Here is a 21,774-nt window from a genome sequence, read left to right as displayed (position 1 = left end):
GCCCATTTTCCTTATTCAATGAGTGCTTAATATAGTTCTGAACTGCATTAAAAATATCTAGAATTATTTCAAGCGTCAAATATCGTTCATTCAATAAATGCATCTGTTATGTAGATAGATGATTATAAACAGTGTATACAATCATCATGCCATGGTTTTGTATATACGATACACCCTTCGTTCGAGTTGGTGTATCTCGACTTGTTTTTATGACAATTGCAAAATGTTAGATTTCGATTATTCAGGAGGGGAATCTTTCTGCAATTTGATCATATTGTATAGTAAGGTATGACAAATGCAGGATTTCCAATTACAGTTAATGGGATCTTGGTGTAAATTTGAATGCTTCATACTTGAATTGAGTATTCGTTCTATTATTAATTCAACAAGTTAGCGAAACACAGATGTAATTTAGAATTGAAAAAAAATATAACTTTTCATTGGTTCAAAAAATATGATTTGAGTCAATCTACTCGATACCTCGTGTCGTAGTGACGAAGTTAAACATTTATGGATGTTCAACATACCAACCCTTTCAAACACCCTTGAGAAAATAATATCACAAATCACAATGTAATACATATATCTAAAATGTTTCTCGATATTGCAGGTGATAAGCTTGTCCTGTCAACAGACGCCGGAATGCTTCTTTTGGAAGGTATGTATGAATAATGCTTAATTCATTATGGGCGTCAAGTTGGTTACCTATTCCCTATTCCCTATTCGTTACCTATTCCCTATTCGTTGCCTATTCGTTACCTATTCCCTATTCCCTATTCGTTACCTATTCCCTATTCCCTATTCGTTACCTATTCGTTACTTATTTCCTCTAAACCTTATTTCAGCAAGGTAAAATTGAAGAAAAAAAATATCTTTAGCACAAGCAAACAACAGCTTACCAGAAATGTTTTTTTATAATTTCATCATTCAACACTAGAACAAATTGTACGTGTATATGTACATCAGTTATTGTTTTTTCGTGTTATGAACAAATAACTATTTTTTATGTTTGCAATTTGCATTTTAAATTTAAAAACAAACAAAAAATCGTGTTTTCTTATTTTATCAATACTGATTTACAAGTCAGATTGATCGCTTGATTGTTGTTTTTCTAACGTTCAGGGGCTGATATTTCGTATAAACGACAAGAGTGAATTTACATACATACATGTTGCTGTTTTTTGTTTATTCTACATTGGCCATAGGTATAGAGGAGGGTTGATATATCACGAAACATGTTAACGACGCCGAATTCATGCGCCTGTTCCAAGTTAGAAATCTCAAATCTTTGTTAGTCTTGTGTGCTTTTTAATTGTGTTTCATTTTGTGTTTTGGAGTAAAGTGTGGCGACCATTTCGCTGAACTAGTATAGATAATTGTTTAGGGACAAGCTGAAGCTGGCATCTGGATTTTATCGCTGCGTTGAAGGCAATTGGTGACCACAGGCTGTTTTCTTCTTTTAGGACAGTTGGGTGTCTCTTTGACACATTCCCTGTTTCCAGTCTCAATTCTATAATTCCTAATCCAAGTCTTCATGCTCTTGGTAGCAAATTACTCGTACTTGTTTTGCAACAACCCTGATTGACTCAACTGTGAATGGACCTTTTTTCTACTGTGCAGTAGTTTTTTTTATCAATTTTTTCGGGATTATGTGTGGTAGAGGGAGTGTGGTGGCTGAGTACGTTCAATATTCCTACCACTGCGCTGGTTCTCTCCGCAAAATTCCGGCTTCCTTCACCGATAATGATGACCGCTAAGAAAAAGACAAAATGCTGAAAGTAGCACCAACAATTAGTATCATTCATTATAATTATTTGGGTAAATATCTATCATGAACATGAATTGTTTAGAATTAGTCTTTACATATTGATTTCATTTGTTTTGTGCTAAAATATCAGTTCCTTATTTCACTTTTTACCATTTTAGAAGGTGCACCGTCAAGAATGTTGTTTGATAAGACAATTCCAGTGAGACAACTAGATGTAATAGAGGACTATGGTATTTTAATATGTAGGATGGATAAAGGTAAATAGACTCGTAGGAAACTGTTCTTATGTTATTCAAATATCAATAGGTTTTGATAAACTTAATTGATTAAATTAGTAATGAGCAGCGTTAATAAATGATCAAGAGCTTCCTAATTGTTTAATCCTCATTAAGAAATATCCTCGAGATTAACACATTAAACTGTAGTATACACTCTAATCGCTCCATTTATTCATATTGCTTTAGTTAATGTTCAATAAAGAATCTTGTCTTGACTTATCATTGTTAATATTTAAAGGCTTTCGACCAATTTTAAATTTTCTTTTGATGCCAGATCTAAAATAAACCTTGTTAAAATTCATTCTAAACTGAAATGAGCTTATCAATGTGTAATATATGCATTCATGCTTTTTATATAAGAAATAAATGCTTCATTATGCAACTTTATTGGGGTGTAAAAGTGTTGACCGAACACTTTTACGCCCCAATTGAATTACAAAAAGAAGCACTCATTTCTTATAATTATATTTTTATGCTATTAAGATCCGGAAAAGAAATCATCAAGACATTTTTTTTATTAAGCTGGGCACATATCATTGCGAATGTAACATTCATTTTTATAAGAAGGCTAACTTGCGAATGATGATTGCAAACAAGCAAATCAGACTAACGGAGTCTCGTAATGTAATTATTTTTGACAATTAATAAAAAAAAATCCTTAATTAGGTTTATTGACTGACGCAAAATAAAGTCTTTTTTTTCCATGTTGATTAAAACTTTAATACACGAATATGAACATTAACAACCATTTACACTGTATAATTCCTTTATTTCATTTTCTCACAAATCATTATATATCCAATTTATAGCACTGTAAACGAGAAGTACATTGAATACATAGGAATATTGCCTAGCATAGCATATAACTTGATTGATCAGGTTTTTGTTCCCATCAGGTCAGTATTATAAAAAAATTACTGATGTAAAGGAAATTATACCGGAGATAATAGGCTTCATAAAATAATTATATAGAAAATAGGAGATGATATGAGCAGGTGCTTTTTGTCTAAAACATTATTTCCAGCGGTGAAGATACATCTGCTGTGTTTGATTTTCTTTTAAATTTTCAATCAACAGGAAAGGATGGGAAAATAGCTATTTTCAGACTTGTTGACTTTGAAGGAGAGAGCAATGAAGAAGTAATACGAGGTCGGACAGAGTTTAAAGATCACACACTCGAAAAGACCAAAGGTTATTTTTTTTCATATTTCATTTTTAAAAGCTTTTATGTTCTCAAATAATTATAATATCATAATTTATGAAAAAGACTTTTAAAAAATAATGAATTCGTTTCTCAGGGGTCTCTTCCAACATGAAGATACACTAAGACGTTTCCATGGAATATGTCCCTTTTTGATAAATGAGTTTTATCATTGTATGTACTTTCATTACGTTAATTGGCAAAGAGTAGGTCATTATCTTTCGATTATATCTCCTTATATATGCTTGTTGTATTGACTCAATTCCCTCAGTTATTGTTACCATGAGTTGTCTCTTCGTTGTCTATGTACAAGACTTGAACATCAGTAAACTACTGTGGCCCAAACTTATCATTTAAATATTTCATTAGTCATTGCGCCATTTCCTCTGATTGAGGATTCACATGGTGGGTTATGCATACCCAAGAAGACGCTTTCATTATTGACGCTCGTAATCTTGCTCCTTTTGGTGTAACTGCAATTCCCTAAGTTTTACGTAATTACTATGATGGGCACCACATTAGTATCGGATAAAATATTTGAACATCGGTTATCCATTGTTGACTAAATCTGCCACCTTTGATAAAATTTAAGGACCAAGTTAAATTATTAAATTAAACCGTAACTAAAACACTGACATAGCAAATGGTTAAATTATCTGTCATTATGCCAAATTACCATTGTTTAAACATTTCGTTCCAGGCTGCCATTTGTATGCCCTAAGTCGACCAGAATCAAGATACCTAAGGATGATAGTTGCTATTCAAAGACGGCTATTGCTGTTCACATGGAAACATTCTTCTGCATGGACATCATGGTGTCCAACTGTCGATATTGAGCCTGCCAATGAATTTACATTGGTTAGGGTAAGCATCAATTCTATAACACTCTTATTTTTCTGTATAGATACATGTAATCCTGTTTGAAGGGTAAATTGGTGCTTTTTCAATTAAAAATTGCAAATGACATTGCTATGGATCTAGTTTGCTTATAAAACGCGTAAACGGCGTTAAAAGAAGTGTATTTTGTAAAACTCTTTTTGGTGATGGCAAATATATGAATCTAGCGTATTGTGAAAGTTGTAACTTTCGAATAGTTATCAAAAGTACCAGGATTATAATTTTATACGCCAGACGCGCGTTTCGTCGAAGACATTCCTTATTGAATGTTTTGTTGATTGCTGTGTAAAATTGATATTTATCGCGATATTAAAAGAGTTAAATTCTGAATAAAAATATAAGAATCGGTCCTAATTATAATCTTTTCTCAATGAAAAAGGAAATAAAAGACAGAACCCTTGGGGTTTATATAGGTTAAAGTACCTGATCGTTACGTGATAATGTATGTTATCTATATATCTGTGTGAAATAAAACATAAAACGTCCGTTACGTAAAAACCGAAATTATATGCAAGTATGTATATTTCTAATATCCGTTGATAACCTAATATATCTTTCATGTAACAGGAACTGCAGTCTTTCGAAGTGCCTCAACTTATAACGTTGATTGACGGTAGTAAAGATGATAACCAAATATGTGTTGGGTACAAAAATCAGTTTGATCTAATAAACGAGAAAAATGGGGATACGTTACAGATGTACAGTATTGATGCAAACAAGGTATGATACATTTTTATTTTTCCTTTTGTTTATTCATGAACAATAATAGAGGATTATAGTAACTGTTATGTATTTTTAATAACTTTAACCTTTTCTCCACTAAAATATACAACTAATCCTATGTATGTTCTTAATTCGCACGTTTTTTGAAAGTCTCCAAATGTACCAGGCTCAATTGATTTAAAAACTATTTAAATTGAAAGGGTGAAAATCAATGTTTAATAAGTGTTTGTTCGTTTGAATGTTAAGTGGACAATTTTTACTTCTTGGCACCAGATAGGATATTCAAAAAGAGTTGAGGAAACTTTATCTAAAATGAACACAAAAACGTTATTTTTCTGATAAAAATAACATCCTTTTATTGTTTACCATGCAATTTAATGTTTCACTAGAACGATAATGTAAAAACTTTCATGACAAATGAATAAAATATAAAAGAAAAATACTAACATATATGTTAATAACTTATTTATATTTATTCAGGTAAATCTTGTGTCATCGCTAGATATTTATGAAGATGAAGAAGTGGAGTTACTATTAAGCTATAATTGTAAGATCTGTTTAATTTAGAAAAAAAAGTAAATGTAACTACTAAGTAAACTAAATAACACAAAAGAGAGGCGAAAGATACCAAAGGGAACTTCACCTGGAACACTATGAAAGCTACATATGCATAGTAAATCGGAAGAAATCACCTATATATAGATACAGATACAGTTAAGCCGGTCTCATATCTTGACTTACATCTAGAAATTGACAATGAGGGTCGATTGAAAACAAAAGTTTACGACAAAAGATATGATTTTAGCTTTCCAATTGTGAACTTTCCATTTCTAAGTAACAACATTCCAGCAGCACCTGCATACGGTGTGTATATCTCCCTATTGATACGATATTCCCGTGCTTGCATTTCCTATCATGATTTTCTTGATAGAGGGTTGTTGCTCACAAGGAAGCTATCAAATCAAGAGTTCCAAATGGTGAAGTTGAAATCATCTCTTCGTAAATTTTACGGACGACATCACGATTTGGTTGACCGTTATGGAATTACCGTTTCACAAATGATATCGGATATGTTCTTTACGTCACAACTACAATCCCCTTCCCTTTCATAAATGTGACCTACCGAATTAGACTATTTACCGGATTTGTTATCTCATAAGCAACACGACGGGTGCCACATGTGGAGCAGGATCTGCTTACCCTTCCGGAGCACGTGAAATCAACCCTAGTTTTTGGTGGGGTTCGTGTTGTTTATACTTTAGTTTTTTTATGTTGTGTCATGTGAACTATTGTTTGTCTGTTTGTCTTTTTCATTTTTAACCATGGCGTTGTCAGTTTATTTTCAATTAATGAGTTTGACTGTCCCTCTGGTATCTTTCGTCTCTCTTCTATATATAGCCAGTGTTGTAGCAAAAAAACAATCGTAAAGTGACACTGGCTAGTGAATTATGAGCATTTACCTACTTTAGAAAGAGAAAATAATAGAACTTGCGATTTTGTCTTTTATATACCACTCTTCTATAAAAATAAGAAAATAACAGTATTTGAGGTTTTGTTTTTGATACATCGCACCAGTATTGAAGCTTTTACTGCTAAATTGTTAGTGAAATGTGATTAGCAGTCCATTTTTGTTATATTTATTGTAGTAATTGAAGAAAACATCTGCTTTGTCTTTGTTGGAGAAAATTCAGAGAAACAAAAAACATCCGTCACTTATGGTCACACAATAAAACCTTATTAATTACGCCTTTCATTTCATTTCATTGAATTGAATTGATGAAATGGAATAATTCTATAAGATCGATGAAATGGACGTTTAAAAAAATAATATAGTCTTCATAATAATTGCTAAATAAAAATATTGCTTACTAATTAAAAATATACAGGGATTGAAGATTATGTATAATGCTGTCAAGTACATATGCAATGAACCATATTCCAGGTATGACTTTTCGTATACAATATGAATATTTGATCTTCTTTTCCAGATGAAAGTCATTTTCAAAAGCTGTCGGAAGACATCACCTTTGACTTTGATTTCCATTGGAATTCTGAGCCGAAATCAATTGGTAAGCTTATTTAATCGAAAAACTACCTACAATATAAATTTGGTTTCATTGTTGGTTAGAAATATATTTATTAAGTTGCAATATATTGAAAGGCATGTATCAGATTAGTTTGATTACAATCCTCTCCAGATGAGGGGGTTAAACTGTTGTCGTATATTTGAATAACAGCGTAAAGACATTTCATATTTAAAAAAAATTGCAATTGTAAGAAATTAAGAAATATGATCAAATTGTTAAAGATAAAAACGTTAGTAAAGTATCTCTTCACTCGATCATCATAAAACCAACGGCTGCAGGACTGAAATTGTTTCGACTTGGTTGATGCATATTTGAATGCTGATAGTGGTTTGAATCTGGTACTTGTCAAACTTTTAACTAGTACGACCGAGTTCCTACTAATCAGTATATGAATATTAACCATTCATAGCTGTGAGTGTTAACAATCTATGCGTCATCTTAAGTAAAAAAAAAATTAAAATGTTATACGGTGCAAATGTTGTGAAAATTTCCTAATATTTCAATTAGAAAAAAATCTATTAAATTTAAGCAATATAAAGATGACATGCATATCTTTTCGTCTTAATTGCACAACTATACTTTCCAATTTATAACAACGTTATGTTTATCTGAGGCTGAATTTGTTTCATTTATCCTGTGAATAGTTTCTAGCCTATGTATCAAACTCATGACAAGTAATTGTTTATATTGTAATTTTTCTACTTTTTACGGGGAGGGGGGGGGGGGGGGGTACTAGTATTTCGCAATCAAATACAGTATTGAATCAAACTAATGTTAAATACTTTTTTTAACTATTTTCAGTTTGTGCCTTTCCATATATTCTTGCATTTACCCAAGACACGATTGAGATACGACTAATTATTAATGGTAACCTGGTTCATACAATGACCATGCCAGATCTATGTCTCATTACATCGAAGGTATGTTGATATTTCAAATGAACAAGTGTTGTTATTCTCCAAACACAAATAGTGAAAACGTTATTTGTTGATAAACGCTAAAGTTATGAACTACGAAAAGACCCTCTGAATAGCAAAAGTGATCCTAAAGTATCAATCTACAAATCTGTCTCAAGTTGCAAACTTACTTTTTGACTATTTTGACAAATGTACATTTTTTTTTAATTTGTATTCTCCAGTTGTAATACAAAAAAAATATTCCTATTTTGTGTAAATTATTTCATGTAGCATGCTGACTGGTAAGGAATTAAACCCATTATAGATCCAATTCTAACGATGAGTTAATATACAACCACTTGTTTGATGCCACTTCTGTTGTAGGATAACTACCCGTTGGTATCACCAGACCAGTAGCCAGGACTTCTGTCAAAAATCACATGTTTACGAAATACTATGGATTTTCTACCCCAGGAATACATCGGTTTAGCCTTATTTTGCAAACCCTCACTGAATTTTGAGTCCTAAATGCTCCCCAACTTCGTTCTTTGTTTTGCCATTTTGCCATTTTTTATTCAAGCGTTACTTTTAAGTCTTTTGGAGACAATACGAATGTACGGCGTACAAATATCATCCTAGCATTTTTGACGAGTATATAAATAATATTGAATAATGGGTTCTTGTAATGTTTTTAACAATTTGTCTAGCGAATCATAATAACAGGATTACCATTATATTTTAGGACGACATATTCTTTTCAACCTCGGCTGGACCAAATTCACCAATAGACAAAAGCAAAGAGAAAGATTTTTCTTACACACCACCATCATCACCATCATGTAAGTATTTAAAATTTCATACGGAAAATCAATATATAAGTAATTCTGCATCAGGTAATGCTAAAATAGCATTTAGGCATCTTTCTGTCTTAACTAAATGCTATATTTACTAAAGAAAACTTATTTTCTTTATTTCAGACAAAATGACACGCCCACCATGTTACATCTACAAAATCCCCTTATCGTGCCTTACTGGATACATAGCTACAGATCGATGTCCTGTGAGAAAACAATCAGTTACCCCATTGCTGGCCCCTGTCAGTGGTGGAATTGATAAATGTGTTTTACCCAAACGAAGCCCATTGGTACGGAGTAAGGCAGTGCATCCACAGTTATCAGATGATCAGGTGCGTATTGTAACTTATCAATTACTAGTAAGATCGATACTAGTAAAACGTATCGTCGCTAGATCGCATCAATGAAATATATTCTTCGTTCCCAAAACATCCTCCCTTAAAGAAGTACATTACTAATGAGATGACAGTTATTTTTTGTACAATGTTCTCAATACTTTTGTCTAATACATATTTCTTTTTTATCTTTCCTTGTGGTTTATTTAAATTTATCATATATTATTGATAATTTCCTAACCTACAGATGACTTATGATCTACGTCATTTTTGGTCTCTAATGAACAATTGTCTCCTTAGCAATCATACCACATCTCCTTAATTTATCCAGAAAAGATGTCAATTTTACCACATCTGATTTTTGAGCATACTATGTAATTATATGGAAGGTTATAACGTTATATGTTGTGTTTCTAGACGTAGGAATGGGTCGTATCGGGAATAGAAGTTTTTACCACTGATTTTAATCGTGAGCTTGCAAACGGCCATATTTAGCCTTACCTTTATTATGATATGTGGCTTAATATATGCAAGTTACACATTGTACAATCAGAAACAATATGCAAATGTTGGTCAAAAGTTTTTTTTATGATCCACCTAGCGTTTACGAGATAGTAACTGATATCGAAATCCATTATTGAAAATAAAAAAAATCACAAATACATGGACAGGGTATGTGTTTTCCGGATATGCAAATCCACACTTTAAAAGAATGTAACAATACTAGAGGAGATAAATTAATTTTCAAAACAGACAACTCTTCTGGTATCTATTCCTGATATAAACAAGAACTGAATTGTTCCCCCTTATCATAGTTCAAATGGATTTTATAAATGTCTTTTCATAATTAAGCATTTTGTCTATAATATATATTCCTGTGTATCATGTATATCATATGTATATTTATTCTTAACAGGCTAAAGATAGGCATGATTCGTCTGGCTCGGATTCCGGTATAACAATACTAAAACCATCGGAAATAAGTCCACCAGCAAGTCCTTACCAAAATTACATTGGACATGTCGTGTTTTCAGACGTTGAATCAGATATTGTGTGACAAAAGTCAAAGGATATAATACAGTTTACGATAGCACTGTCAAAGACGACTTATTCCTTGTGCCTAAATGAGACAGCGTTAACAAACATATTTGATCTAGACGGTGACACAATCAATGAATACAGGACTTAATGGAGACCAATTTATGAAAAATGGGGAATAAACTCAAATGGACAAAATTGACTTTATTTAAAGTAACTGTAATTCATACTCAATTTAGCTCATTCGTCATTTGAAAAACGTTCTAGCTTGCAGACGTTAAAAATGTAATTTAAAATATTTATTGAATACAATGTTGAGACAATGAGATTTGAGCCAATGTATCTGTAGCTTTTTTTGTACATCACTGATTTTTTTTTATTATTAAGGTGCTAGTTCCACATTTTGTATACATGAATTGTTCTCTTCGGAAAGTTAACTGGTGTGTTTTAAAAAGAAGAGTTCCAAAATAGTTGTATTATACCGAAATATATTTGCTAAAGAAATTATGTAAGACCCCAAAAAATATGACTGTGCGCATGTTTTGGATGTGTAAGCATTTACAAGTTTGCAGTAATATTTTTAATTTTGCATAATAATATTCTGTATAGAAATGTTTTCCTTTCAAAATCATTGAAGGAATAACTAGATTTTATAGGAATTTTGTGGTAAAAATAATTTGTTGGCTATTGAAGAAAAATAATATCTATTATATAATTGAAGTAGGACTAAGTTTACAAATAACCAGGATAAACAACATTAAAAGTGAACATGTGTATGTTTTTAACAAAAAAAATGACAAGTGGTGACATTCAATTAAAATAAATTATAATAATATTATGTGTGTCTGTCCATAAAACTGTTTGAAGCCTTTAAGGGTAATACTTGAACAGTATAAATATCTGCAATATGTTCCAAAGGTTCATTGGTATATCATAAAAGTATGAGTTACTTGCTTGTTTGACAAGAAATGTATTTTGATTTCCTAATAATGCATATGAACGCACGTTACATGTTTAGCAAGGCTAAAAAAAGTTCCTATGACGGGTTTGTATGTTGTTTGTCTAGTTCATCAAATGGTGCAATTTGCTTTTGACTTTCTAAATAATGCTGCCGTAAACTATTCTGGTAATGTTATTTTGTTATAAATTTTCTGTTTAACTGCTCCGCATAATTTTTGTTTCATATTCTGGACGAGTTATAAACTAGTTTCTGAATATACTATGCCGCATAACTAATCAATTGAGATTTCATTATCTAATTAGAGAACGCCGAGTTTGAAACTAGAATGAAATTTTCGCCACATGTTTTTATTTCCCGTAGCGATCTTTTTTCAAAATAAACGGATTCGCTTCTGATTTTAGAAATTTTTACAAGGACATAAAAATTATCCCTGTCTTTAAAAGCAAGTGGTACGACTATGCTATATTTTCTGGACCTGATTAAATTTTGACTTAGTATATCCCTGACAAATTTAAAGTGAAACGGGTTTGCAAAATATACCGTACGGAATTACTAATCTCAACAGATTACAAACATCAATCATGCTCATCCAATAAGGCTTCATTGACAGAAGCAGCCTTTCTCAATCAAGCGTTGTCGACCTTTGATTGAAAATTAAATATTGAAAACAGATTCGATCAAATGAAAACGGATTCATGTTTCAAATATTTGTTATAAAGTCATGACTCGTTAGTTTAATTTTAGTGATGATAAGTTACCCATCACCCAATCTACTAATGAACATGAAAATTCATTCAATAATAATGTTGAACCGAGTGACGACAAAGATTATCGCATACCCTACTCTATAACTAGATAATGAAGGTTAAGTGATATTTTAAAACGATATGAATAGGGATTCATAAAGAGAAAAGTATCTAATCGGTTTATGCTTATGGTACGATTCTGTAAAACTTTATACATCTCCGATGCTGTAAGGAAGATGCAGATTTGGGGAAACATTTATATTATTGTGATATTAGCTATTGCTGACAGCAGCAATAAGTTTACAATTTCTGACGGTTATTCGTCAATATGTCATTTTAATGCTTTATATTGAGTACTTGTAATTATGTCAGAAGTTACTATGTTTCTTGATGTTATTTGTTTATGTTAATGTGTTTACAAATTGTTTTATTTTGTTATAAAATAAATGAAAATGAAATTTTAATTGTGTTTAATAACATAAACGTTGCCAATTTTTACTGCAACAAATGCCAAACAACAGATGCACTTTCCAACAGTTAAAGTTTCGTCGGAAGTGCTCGAGAATAAAAATAGTATGTACAAACTTTGAAAGGCTGATAAAACAACAAAAACATCAGAATGGCATGCTTCTTTCAAATGGCATATTTTTAAAATATTCAAAACTATGAAATATCTTCTACTGACCTAGCAACATTTTGAATGGTTTAACACTAGTCATTTTAGGGTCCTTTATAGCTTGTTGTTCGATGTGAGTCAAGGCTTCGTGTTGAAGACCCAACTTTGACCTATAATAGTTTACTTTTACAAATTATGACTTGGATAGCGAGTTGTCTCATTGGCACTTGTACCACATTATCTTCTTTTATTAACCAACTAAGTGCATTATTGCTAAAAGTGACTGTTTATTAAAAATTACATATTTTCTGTAATGGCCCTGTTTTTCTATGATGGCCCTGTTTTTTTCTGTAATGGCCCTGTTTTTCTGTAATGGCCCTGTTTTTTTCTGTAATGGCCCTGTTTTCTGTAATGGCCCTGTATTAATGTCCAGTTTGTCTGTATTAAGCCCTGTTAGGGTTTTTAATAAAGTTAATAAAACTTAAGTTATAAAGAGTATAATACCTTTGTATTTTATTTAATTTAGTAACCAGCAACCAACATTAAAGAACCATATAAAGGGATCACTGTTCATCCTGTTTTTTTAACATATATCTCTTTCAACTTAATATCTTGGATATTTGGTATATTTAAAGCTTTATACTGCTGAAGTACAAATTATTTTGTTCAAACTAAACTGTCATTAAAAGAGTAAGACAGTACATCAAGTTAGCAGCAACACATACACTTTTGTTCAGTTGGTTAATAAATGTATTAAGAAACGGGTGTTTGTATAATGGCCCTGTTATATGTCCTCTGTCAGTAATAATGGCCTCGGATGTCTGTAATAGCCCTCGCCGTTGCCTCGGGTCATTACAGACTTCCTCGACCATTATTACAGACCTTGGACATATAACAGGGCCATTATAAAAACACCCATTCATTAATACTATAATATATACAAACAGCCAAATATAAGACTTATATAAAGTCACGAAAATAACAGGTAAAGGAAGTCCATGTTTTAAACATGTATTACTTCCAAAACACTCATTTGTTACCTAGTGTGAATTATTCGAAAATCAAAAATTTCTCTTCAACAATATCAAAACTTAGTACAGTAGTGGCAAACAGGTGAAATAGCCTCTAATATTGGACAGATTGAGTTATTTTGTGTCTGGGGAAATATAAAAAATACCGAAATCCAACTTAAAGGTAAATTGAAAATGTTACAACTGACATTTTACGTAAATAAATTGCTGGTAAATTTTCAACTTGTATAATGTTGTTTATAGTTACGAAAACGTACTCGGTCTCGGTTCTTTTGGATTTCATGCTGCTATTCCTTAAGTTTGTTTAATACCTTGATTCGTGTATACTTAATCGTTTTATTAGATTTGAACATCGGTAAACTACTGTTGTCTAAAATAAAATGTGTCAATCGCGGCACTGACTTCTTATCTTATTGCACCCTCGGGAAATGGCAGTCCCAGCAGCAGAGGTATCAACACAGTGCTAGAAAATAATATTTACAGTTATAAATGTGTTTTGTCTAAGGCACTGTTTTGGCTATACTTTCTTCAGGAACGCTCAAACACAAACATCTGAATGCAAAAAGCGATACTGTTTTAGATATATAAGAAGCTGTATGTCCAAAGATTACTAAATAAACTCATCATAGATAACAGGATTTTGTATTTAAGCCAGACGCGCGTTTTGTCTAAACAAAGACTCATCAGTGACGATCGAATCCAAAAAAGTTAAAAAAAGCCAAATACAATAAGAAGTTGAGGACCAAAATTACTAAAAGTGTTGCCACAAACAGCTACGGTAATCTATTCACCCTGAGGTAGAAAAGCCATAGTATTTCAAAAATTCAAAGTTTTTTAAACAGTTGATTTATAAAGATATAACAATATCACTGATGAAGGAACAGCCAAATCTATCTATAATGGTTTCCTTGAGAACTAAGAAAATTCTCTAATTATTACTAAGTTCTTCAGTTTTACGACCTATACGTTAAACATCATGTCAATATTGAAGCATTGACTTTTGAGCTGACAATATTCTCGAATAATATCAATCAAATAATAGCGGTATCAACTCCGTTCTAAAATAAAATGATAATATCACTTATGAATTCGATGCGTCTGAAGTACTTTTATGGTTTTACCTTATCATGAACGCTCAGAACTAAGCATATGAAAATCAATGATGAGAAGCACTTGAATATGTAAGGAGCTGTATGATTAAATGTTACTAACTAAAGGCAACAGTAGTATACCGCTGTTCAAAATCATAATATTTTGATTGAAAAAAACAGTCAATTTCATCAAAGTTCGACTTTTCCTGTGGAAATTTGAACCTTAGTTGTTTTAAATGAATAAAACTACCAACGGAGTACTCAAAGCAAAGTGCAGTGAGTTGATTTATGTGTAATGTTACGATAGTGCTGATGACGACCAGCGACCAGCGACCAAAGGATGAGGATGTAAACATTTTCAGGCAGTGTATTATGTATGCTTAGTTGTCAAATTAACAAAGGGAATGCGATTAACAATCGAAGCTGATATCATCAAAATGCTTGACTTATTCACTTTGGTGGATTGTTATTTCAGCTGATAGTCGGAGTTCAAATCAGTACTAATTGTGCACCACTGATTAGCCGACTTGTTCCTTAATTTCATTTTAAGATAAAGTGACGATGTAATGCCACTTAAAAACGCATAATTAAATGAAGGATTACACCTAATACCGTTTACTTAGTATCCCAGCGAAATTGAAATTAGGGATACTACAGAGAGTAGAAGATATTCTTCATTCTTTTATTGACGCAGAATGACAACTTCAAATCTATGACAAACGGTATTATTTCATCTATCACACTCTACTCCGTCGTATGTCGTTTTTCAGTTACGCTCGTGCTTTTTTGTTCTATATGGACTTCCTTAACAAGGACTTCTCCTTATATGTCGGAGGAAAACATCCATATAAGTGGACGCTTTTTACGCACCCAGTTTTGCTCTTTTTTGAATTCATGCGATTCTCCTAGTTTAATTGACTTACGATATTTGAACATCGATAACCTATACATTTGCTATAGTTGCACTCGTTTTCAACCATCCTTTTTAACCATACATTTCAGAGGAAACTTTATTTTATAACAATAAGAATGAAATTCAAAACAGTGTGGCTGTGACCATTGATTGACACATTAAATTCATCCATTGACTGGGACAATTTAGGTGAACGTTTGTATGTAACGACCATTGCTCACTGTGTACTTTTTAAAGACACTTAAACTATGGGGTCACCAAAGGTTCTCAACACCTTAATAAAGTAATTCGAAAAAATTAATCAGAAATAACACGATGTTTTGATTTATATCAATTATATAAATCAAAACATAAAGGTTATTCCAGATTAATTTTTCGAATTATTTTATAATTAAAGGCGTTAAGAAACCTTTGGTGGCCCCACAGTTTAAATGTCTATCGTAGGTATGTCGTGAACAGTGGTCGTTACAGACAAACGTTCGCGTAAATTGTCCCAGTCAATGGATGAATTTAATGTGTCAATCAATGGCCACAGCCACACTGTTTTGAATTTCATTCTATACAAATTACGGAAAATAGTACATTATGTATGGATATATATATAGAGATATAAGAAGATGCTGTATGAGTGCCAATGAAACAACTCTCCATCCAAGTCACAATTTGTAAATTAAAACACTATAGATCAAAACACGGTCTTTAACACGGAGCCTTGGCTCCCACCGAACATAAATACATATATAATACATGTATTCTACATGGGGTTTTATGGACAACAGGAAATACTCAAATTCACAGTATTATATCAAAATAAGACTTTACCGAATTCAAAACACTGTTTAATTGTAAGTTTACAAGATTAACATCCGTCCTTGAGGTAACGTTTTTTAAAATCCTTAAAAGTTTTAAAAAAAAAAGTGAAATAGCAAAAAATATTGAACTCCAAGGAAAATTCCAAACGGGAAGTTCATTATCAATTGGCAAAATCAAAAGCTCAAACATATTAACAAACAAATGGAAATCAATTGTCATATTCTGCTTGGTACAAGCATTTCCACATGTAGAAAAACGTGGATAAAACCTGGTCATAAATAACTTACCTTAAAAGTAATACATGATGTCAATATGTTTTTAAAACAACGTATACAGTAGTAATAAAAATCATTTGAATGCGAAATATTACAGAAAAGGCGAGTTATAGCACCGTAGTACGAATAAACAAGGAATGATCCATACGAATGACGAACAGTTTAAAAAAAAAAGCGGTGCAATTGTTAATGCATACAAATTATAAGCATGAGTGATATATAAGCTCAGACGGGTTAAGCAAGAAGTGCTTGTGAATACTTTGGCATATGCTTATTATCATTTGTTACACAGTTAACTGATAATGATTAACTATGTCCTTATTGTAATAACCGGTTGAGTGGTAATCATATCATGTTGGATATTAATTACACTGGTTGAGCAAGTCATGGTATGCAATCTTTTCAAAAGTGAAACAGCTTTAAGAATGATGAGGCTACCAAGAAAAATGTCACCCGGTCGCGAAATTCCGTTATATTTCGATTTCTCGGTTGTCAATCCCACTTAAACATTTTATGTCGTAAAGCTAAATTGATGTATCTACACAATGGTGCATAACACGCCTACCTTTGTTGACGAAATAATGACGGTTGACAAACTTGGGTAGACCCGCTACGAATGATATCGACAAAAAAGGTTAGCGTGTTAAGTACCTTCTTTTCTTTGCCTTATATTTAGGTGTTTAGGAAATTTGTTTTCTGAGCCAAGTGTCTGTGCAAGAAATTCGGATTTGCGACAATAAAAGGTGTTTCTTCATCGTCCGTTCAAAAACAGTTAATTCAATTTTGTATTGCAGACCACATTTGTTTTCGTCCTGAACATGAATAAAACATTTGCCACTGGACGTTAAGCAAACAATTACCAATCAGTAAATATGTCATAAATATGTTTATCCACACATATGGTAATTTTGAAGAAAGTTTCAGGGGTTAAAATATTTCATTTTGTTAACATAAGCTATCCTATAATCATTGTTTCTAACCTGACATGGACATATTCTTCACAATTTTATTCATAACATGGTGATATAAACTGATTGCAATTCCCTTGGGCAATACTGACATATATGTTCTTTTTCATGTCTCTTTATGTTGTAAAGCATATCAATTACTACACCTTTGCTTTCCTTTTTTCACTCGGAATATCGATAATCCAGATATGTGCATCTCCTTAATGATAATTCATTCATTTAAATTTCAAGATTTGATATACGCTGTCAACTCGTGGCTAACGTTCGATACACATAAGCATGCAAAGATTTGACAGAGGGAACCCAGATGGCAAATGTTAACATTTTGATTTTCATTTACCATTTTCATATATATATGAGTCTAAAAGATTGTGTAACAATACCGATAAATAGATAGAAAACAAAACACTAAAAAGTGTTCAATATCATGATCGCACAAAGATGTTAAAATTGAACAGATGATATAGATTATACAATAATTGCAAATATTTTCCCCAGTGTTACTATGAGAATTTACCATTTTCGTGCGCGTGCAGGAAAAGTGGTTCTAGCTAGAATAACCTACATTTTGTGATAGGTGAATGTTCGGTGACACAGGTAAAAAGTTTAATGCGAATGTTAGTTCACCTGTTCGTATATCATAATCACATCAATGTAGATAAAAATATGGAACGCAATGACTGCCTTATGTTAATGATCAGCATTATATTCAGTGCTCACAAGATTATATGCAGTGCTCACAACATTATATAAAGTGCTCACAACATTATATTAAGTGCTCACAACATTATATGCAGTGCTCACATCATTATATGCAGTGCTCACATCATTATATGCAGTGCTCACAATATTATATGCAGTGCTCACAACATTATATAAAGTGTTCACAACATTATATTAAGTGCTCACAACATTATATGCAGTGCTCACAACATTATATGCAGTGCTCACAACATTATATTAAGTGTTCACAACATTATACGCAGTGGTCCAAACATTACATGCAGTGGTCACAACATTATATTAAGTGCTCACAACATTATATTAAGTGTTCACAACATTATACGCAGTGGTCCAAACATTACATGCAGTGGTCACAACATTATATGAAGTGGTCACAACATTATATGAAGTGCTCACAACATTATATGAAGTGCTCACAACATTATACGTTTTTGTTGTATGATGAGATTGATGTATGATGAGATTGATGTATGATGAGATCATTCGGTAAACTTTGTTTTCTGACACAGAATAACTGTAGTCAAAGAACTAAAAATTGGTTATATAATTTGAATCTATACTTAATTTTTTGCTTTTGCACTACGCTGTTACGAATAGCCCCCTCCCCCTCCAAAAATTAAAAAAATACCCTCCTTTTTTTGTTGTTTTGTGCAATATACTATGCTGTTGCATACTGACCCCAAACTCAAGAAAAGAAAAATGTATCCCCCACTTTTTTTCTTTTTAATTTCTGAGATCAGATATGGGAAAAAAAAATCTTACACATAATTTTAAAGCAGTGTAAGGGAGGTAATCAAACATGTCTGGATTATCTTACTATATTTGGATTACCTTCCTTACACTGGTTTCAAATTGTCTTAATTGACCATTAACCAAGAAACCCTTGTTTTTCCCTTTTTTCCCTCTAATTCCTAAACGGTTTGAGCCAGAACACCTCCCCCACCTACCCCTCCGAGCAAAACATAACCATCCCTTTTGTAGTTTGGAAACTTGTGGTATAACTTCAGAGAGATTCATACAGTTAATGACTGAAAACTACAAAAATGTTTATTTCGACCCCCTTTTTGGCTCCTAATTCCTAAACAGTTAAGACCATACCCCCCCCCCCCCCCCCCCCCAAAAAAAAAAAAATCCATCCCAACCTTTCTTTAGTGGTTATAAACCTTGTGTTAAAATTTGATTGATTTCTATTTACTTAAACAACAGTTATTATCCGGAAAACATCTGTCTTCGGCGACGCTGACGACGACGACGTGATAGCAATATACGACCATTTTTTTTTTCATTTTTTCTTGCAGTCGTATTAAAACATGTAGATTTATACACATATATTGTGCATTTCTGAATAAATATATTCAGATTACTCGGGATTGTAATTAAGATATGTTATTACCCATTATATACCTATATGGAGTTATTTTCTTTCAGAACGACAGGTCATTCTTTTTCAGAATCAACCCGGACGATACCATGTTTCAATGATATATGCTCCAAGGCATAAAATAATGACCTGTGTGAGGTCATTATTTTCCTTGATAAACATGCAATCTATGATTTACTTCAAAACTTTATTCGTCTAATAGGTTTTTGTTGTCGATTTGGAAATTTATTTTTTAAAGTTCAATCGATGATAGGTGTAAAAGAAACTGTCATTGTAGTCCCGTATTTTAATTTTAGAAACAAATAACGTGAAGTTTTGTTAATTTATCGCTACAATAAAGAAACATTATCATATATGTCAGATGAATTTTAATGTAGACTTTCATAAAATAAATCCAGATTTAACATATTCGTGTGTAAGATTTTGAAAATCATATTGAGTCAAACTGAAAAGGTTGACTGATTTTGGTTGCTTGCTTAACGTCCAGTGGCAAATATTTCATGCATGTTCAGAACGATACACACTGAATAGGAAATCATACTGTGACCTACATGTATTTATATTCGTCTTCGTGTCAGTTCTTAACTTTTTTAAATTTACGTATACCTTTTACTCTATCAAATTATCAACTAATAAGATAATCTTATATTCTATTGAATGACATTAACGTAACTCACGAAAGGGTCAGGTGCGGAGGGTATATAATTATATCCAGATTATCTTTTAAAACAATGTATTGCTATTCAAAAAACAATCTCATTCGATTCAAATAAAATTGTTAAAAAAAATAACCACTTTTCCGCGATAGAAATAACATAACAAATAGACAAAAAAACATACCCCTCCCCCTTTTCCATAAGCTACATTTGTTTGTGGTACAATAAATTACAGCAACTTACAATTACAATGTGTCTTGTATTTGTCATACACCGTTATCGGATGGTAACAATACATTTGTGTCTTTATACTTCATGCAGTTACAGTAATATTTTTATTGTGTATGGATAATAATTTTTAAAAGGTTTATATCTAAATTATTTAGTGAGTTTTATTTCACATTCTAAATGAGCTGCAGGGCGTATTTAAAACCTGAACGCATTAGAAAGGAATATCCCACTTTAGTGTTGTCGGTAAAATAGGATACTAAATTTTACAAAACTTTATAAAATTAATATTTTTTGACGGTATATAAGTCAGATAATGCATATTTTAAGGTTTCTCTTGTCGTAGAACACAGCTCGGGATGTCAGGATTGTTCAAAGAAAGACCTCCCTCCGGTCGGTCTTTCATTTGATCAATCCTGACACCCCTCGGTGTGTTCTTCGACAAGAAAAACCTTAAAATATGCATTATCTATAACGTATTTTTCAAGGAGAACCAAATATCTGTCAGAAGTATCCTGTTCATTGCATTTTTTTTTATCAAAGCTGGTCGGCAATTGCAAATAGAATTTTACTTAAACATTTACGATTTTCAATCATATTTTTAAAAAGGCATGTCACAGCAATGTTTGGTGCAAAATAACAAGTTTGTGAATTTAAATTCTTTTAAGAATATAATTCGGACTATGCTATACATAAAAGTCAAATAAGTTTCGACAATTTTCAATTTTTTTTTCCGTGAGTGATCCATATCCATGAGAAAGAAGCCCCACAGAAACAATCAAGATCCGTCGTCAAAAGTAACTTTCCAGATAACGAAAAAAATATTCAGATATGAAATTTTCAACCTTTTACATTGATCCTTACATGGGATATGGAAAAAAATTAGTAGCAAAAATAACAGAAATCCCCAGACTATAGACAAGCTTGTATGTGAGAAGAATTAGAACGCCAATAAAAACAACGAGAAGAATTCACAGTAAAACAATACTAGAAGTTTTCCATTAATATAATTATATTACAATTATATATTGACATAATAACGAGTATCGTTTTTTTTTTTTTTTTTGTGCTTCTGTTACAAAATAAATTGTGTGGACTTAAAATAAAATCAAAGAAGTGCTCAGCAACAAATAGCATTCCTCTTTTATGTGTTGTTGCTATCATCTGGACCTAAACACAAATTTGAATCTTTTTTCGAGGTCCATTGTTATCAAAGAAGTGCGATCTAAAAGATATTATTCTTCTATGACTTGTAGTTGATTATATTTTGTATC

The 21,774-nt window shown here is 32.0% G+C and overlaps 1 protein-coding gene across 4 annotated transcripts in view; it reads left to right on the top strand.

Moving 5' to 3' along the window:
* The window catches only part of LOC139511810 (GTPase-activating Rap/Ran-GAP domain-like protein 3), an 89,055-nt gene extending 76,807 nt beyond the window's left edge, over positions 1–12,248 (top strand). For all 4 annotated transcript variants that reach the window (XM_071298895.1, XM_071298897.1, XM_071298898.1 and 1 more), the window contains exons 18-28: positions 611–658; positions 1,927–2,025; positions 3,124–3,237; positions 3,948–4,111; positions 4,712–4,864; positions 5,348–5,414; positions 6,856–6,936; positions 7,756–7,874; positions 8,593–8,689; positions 8,828–9,036; positions 9,956–12,248. In XM_071298895.1, coding sequence (XP_071154996.1) covers positions 611–658; positions 1,927–2,025; positions 3,124–3,237; positions 3,948–4,111; positions 4,712–4,864; positions 5,348–5,414; positions 6,856–6,936; positions 7,756–7,874; positions 8,593–8,689; positions 8,828–9,036; positions 9,956–10,096 — 1,292 coding nt within the window. In that variant the 3' untranslated portion in view covers positions 10,097–12,248. The remainder of the gene's footprint in view (positions 1–610; positions 659–1,926; positions 2,026–3,123; positions 3,238–3,947; positions 4,112–4,711; positions 4,865–5,347; positions 5,415–6,855; positions 6,937–7,755; positions 7,875–8,592; positions 8,690–8,827; positions 9,037–9,955) is intronic.
* Positions 12,249–21,774: the final 9,526 nt, after the last annotated feature.

This window comes from Mytilus edulis, chromosome 2, assembly GCF_963676685.1.
Source record: "Mytilus edulis chromosome 2, xbMytEdul2.2, whole genome shotgun sequence".
Taxonomy (NCBI): domain Eukaryota; kingdom Metazoa; phylum Mollusca; class Bivalvia; order Mytilida; family Mytilidae; genus Mytilus; species Mytilus edulis.
The sequence above is the reverse complement of the archived record's forward strand: the minus strand, read 5'-3'. Positions and strand labels throughout refer to the sequence as shown.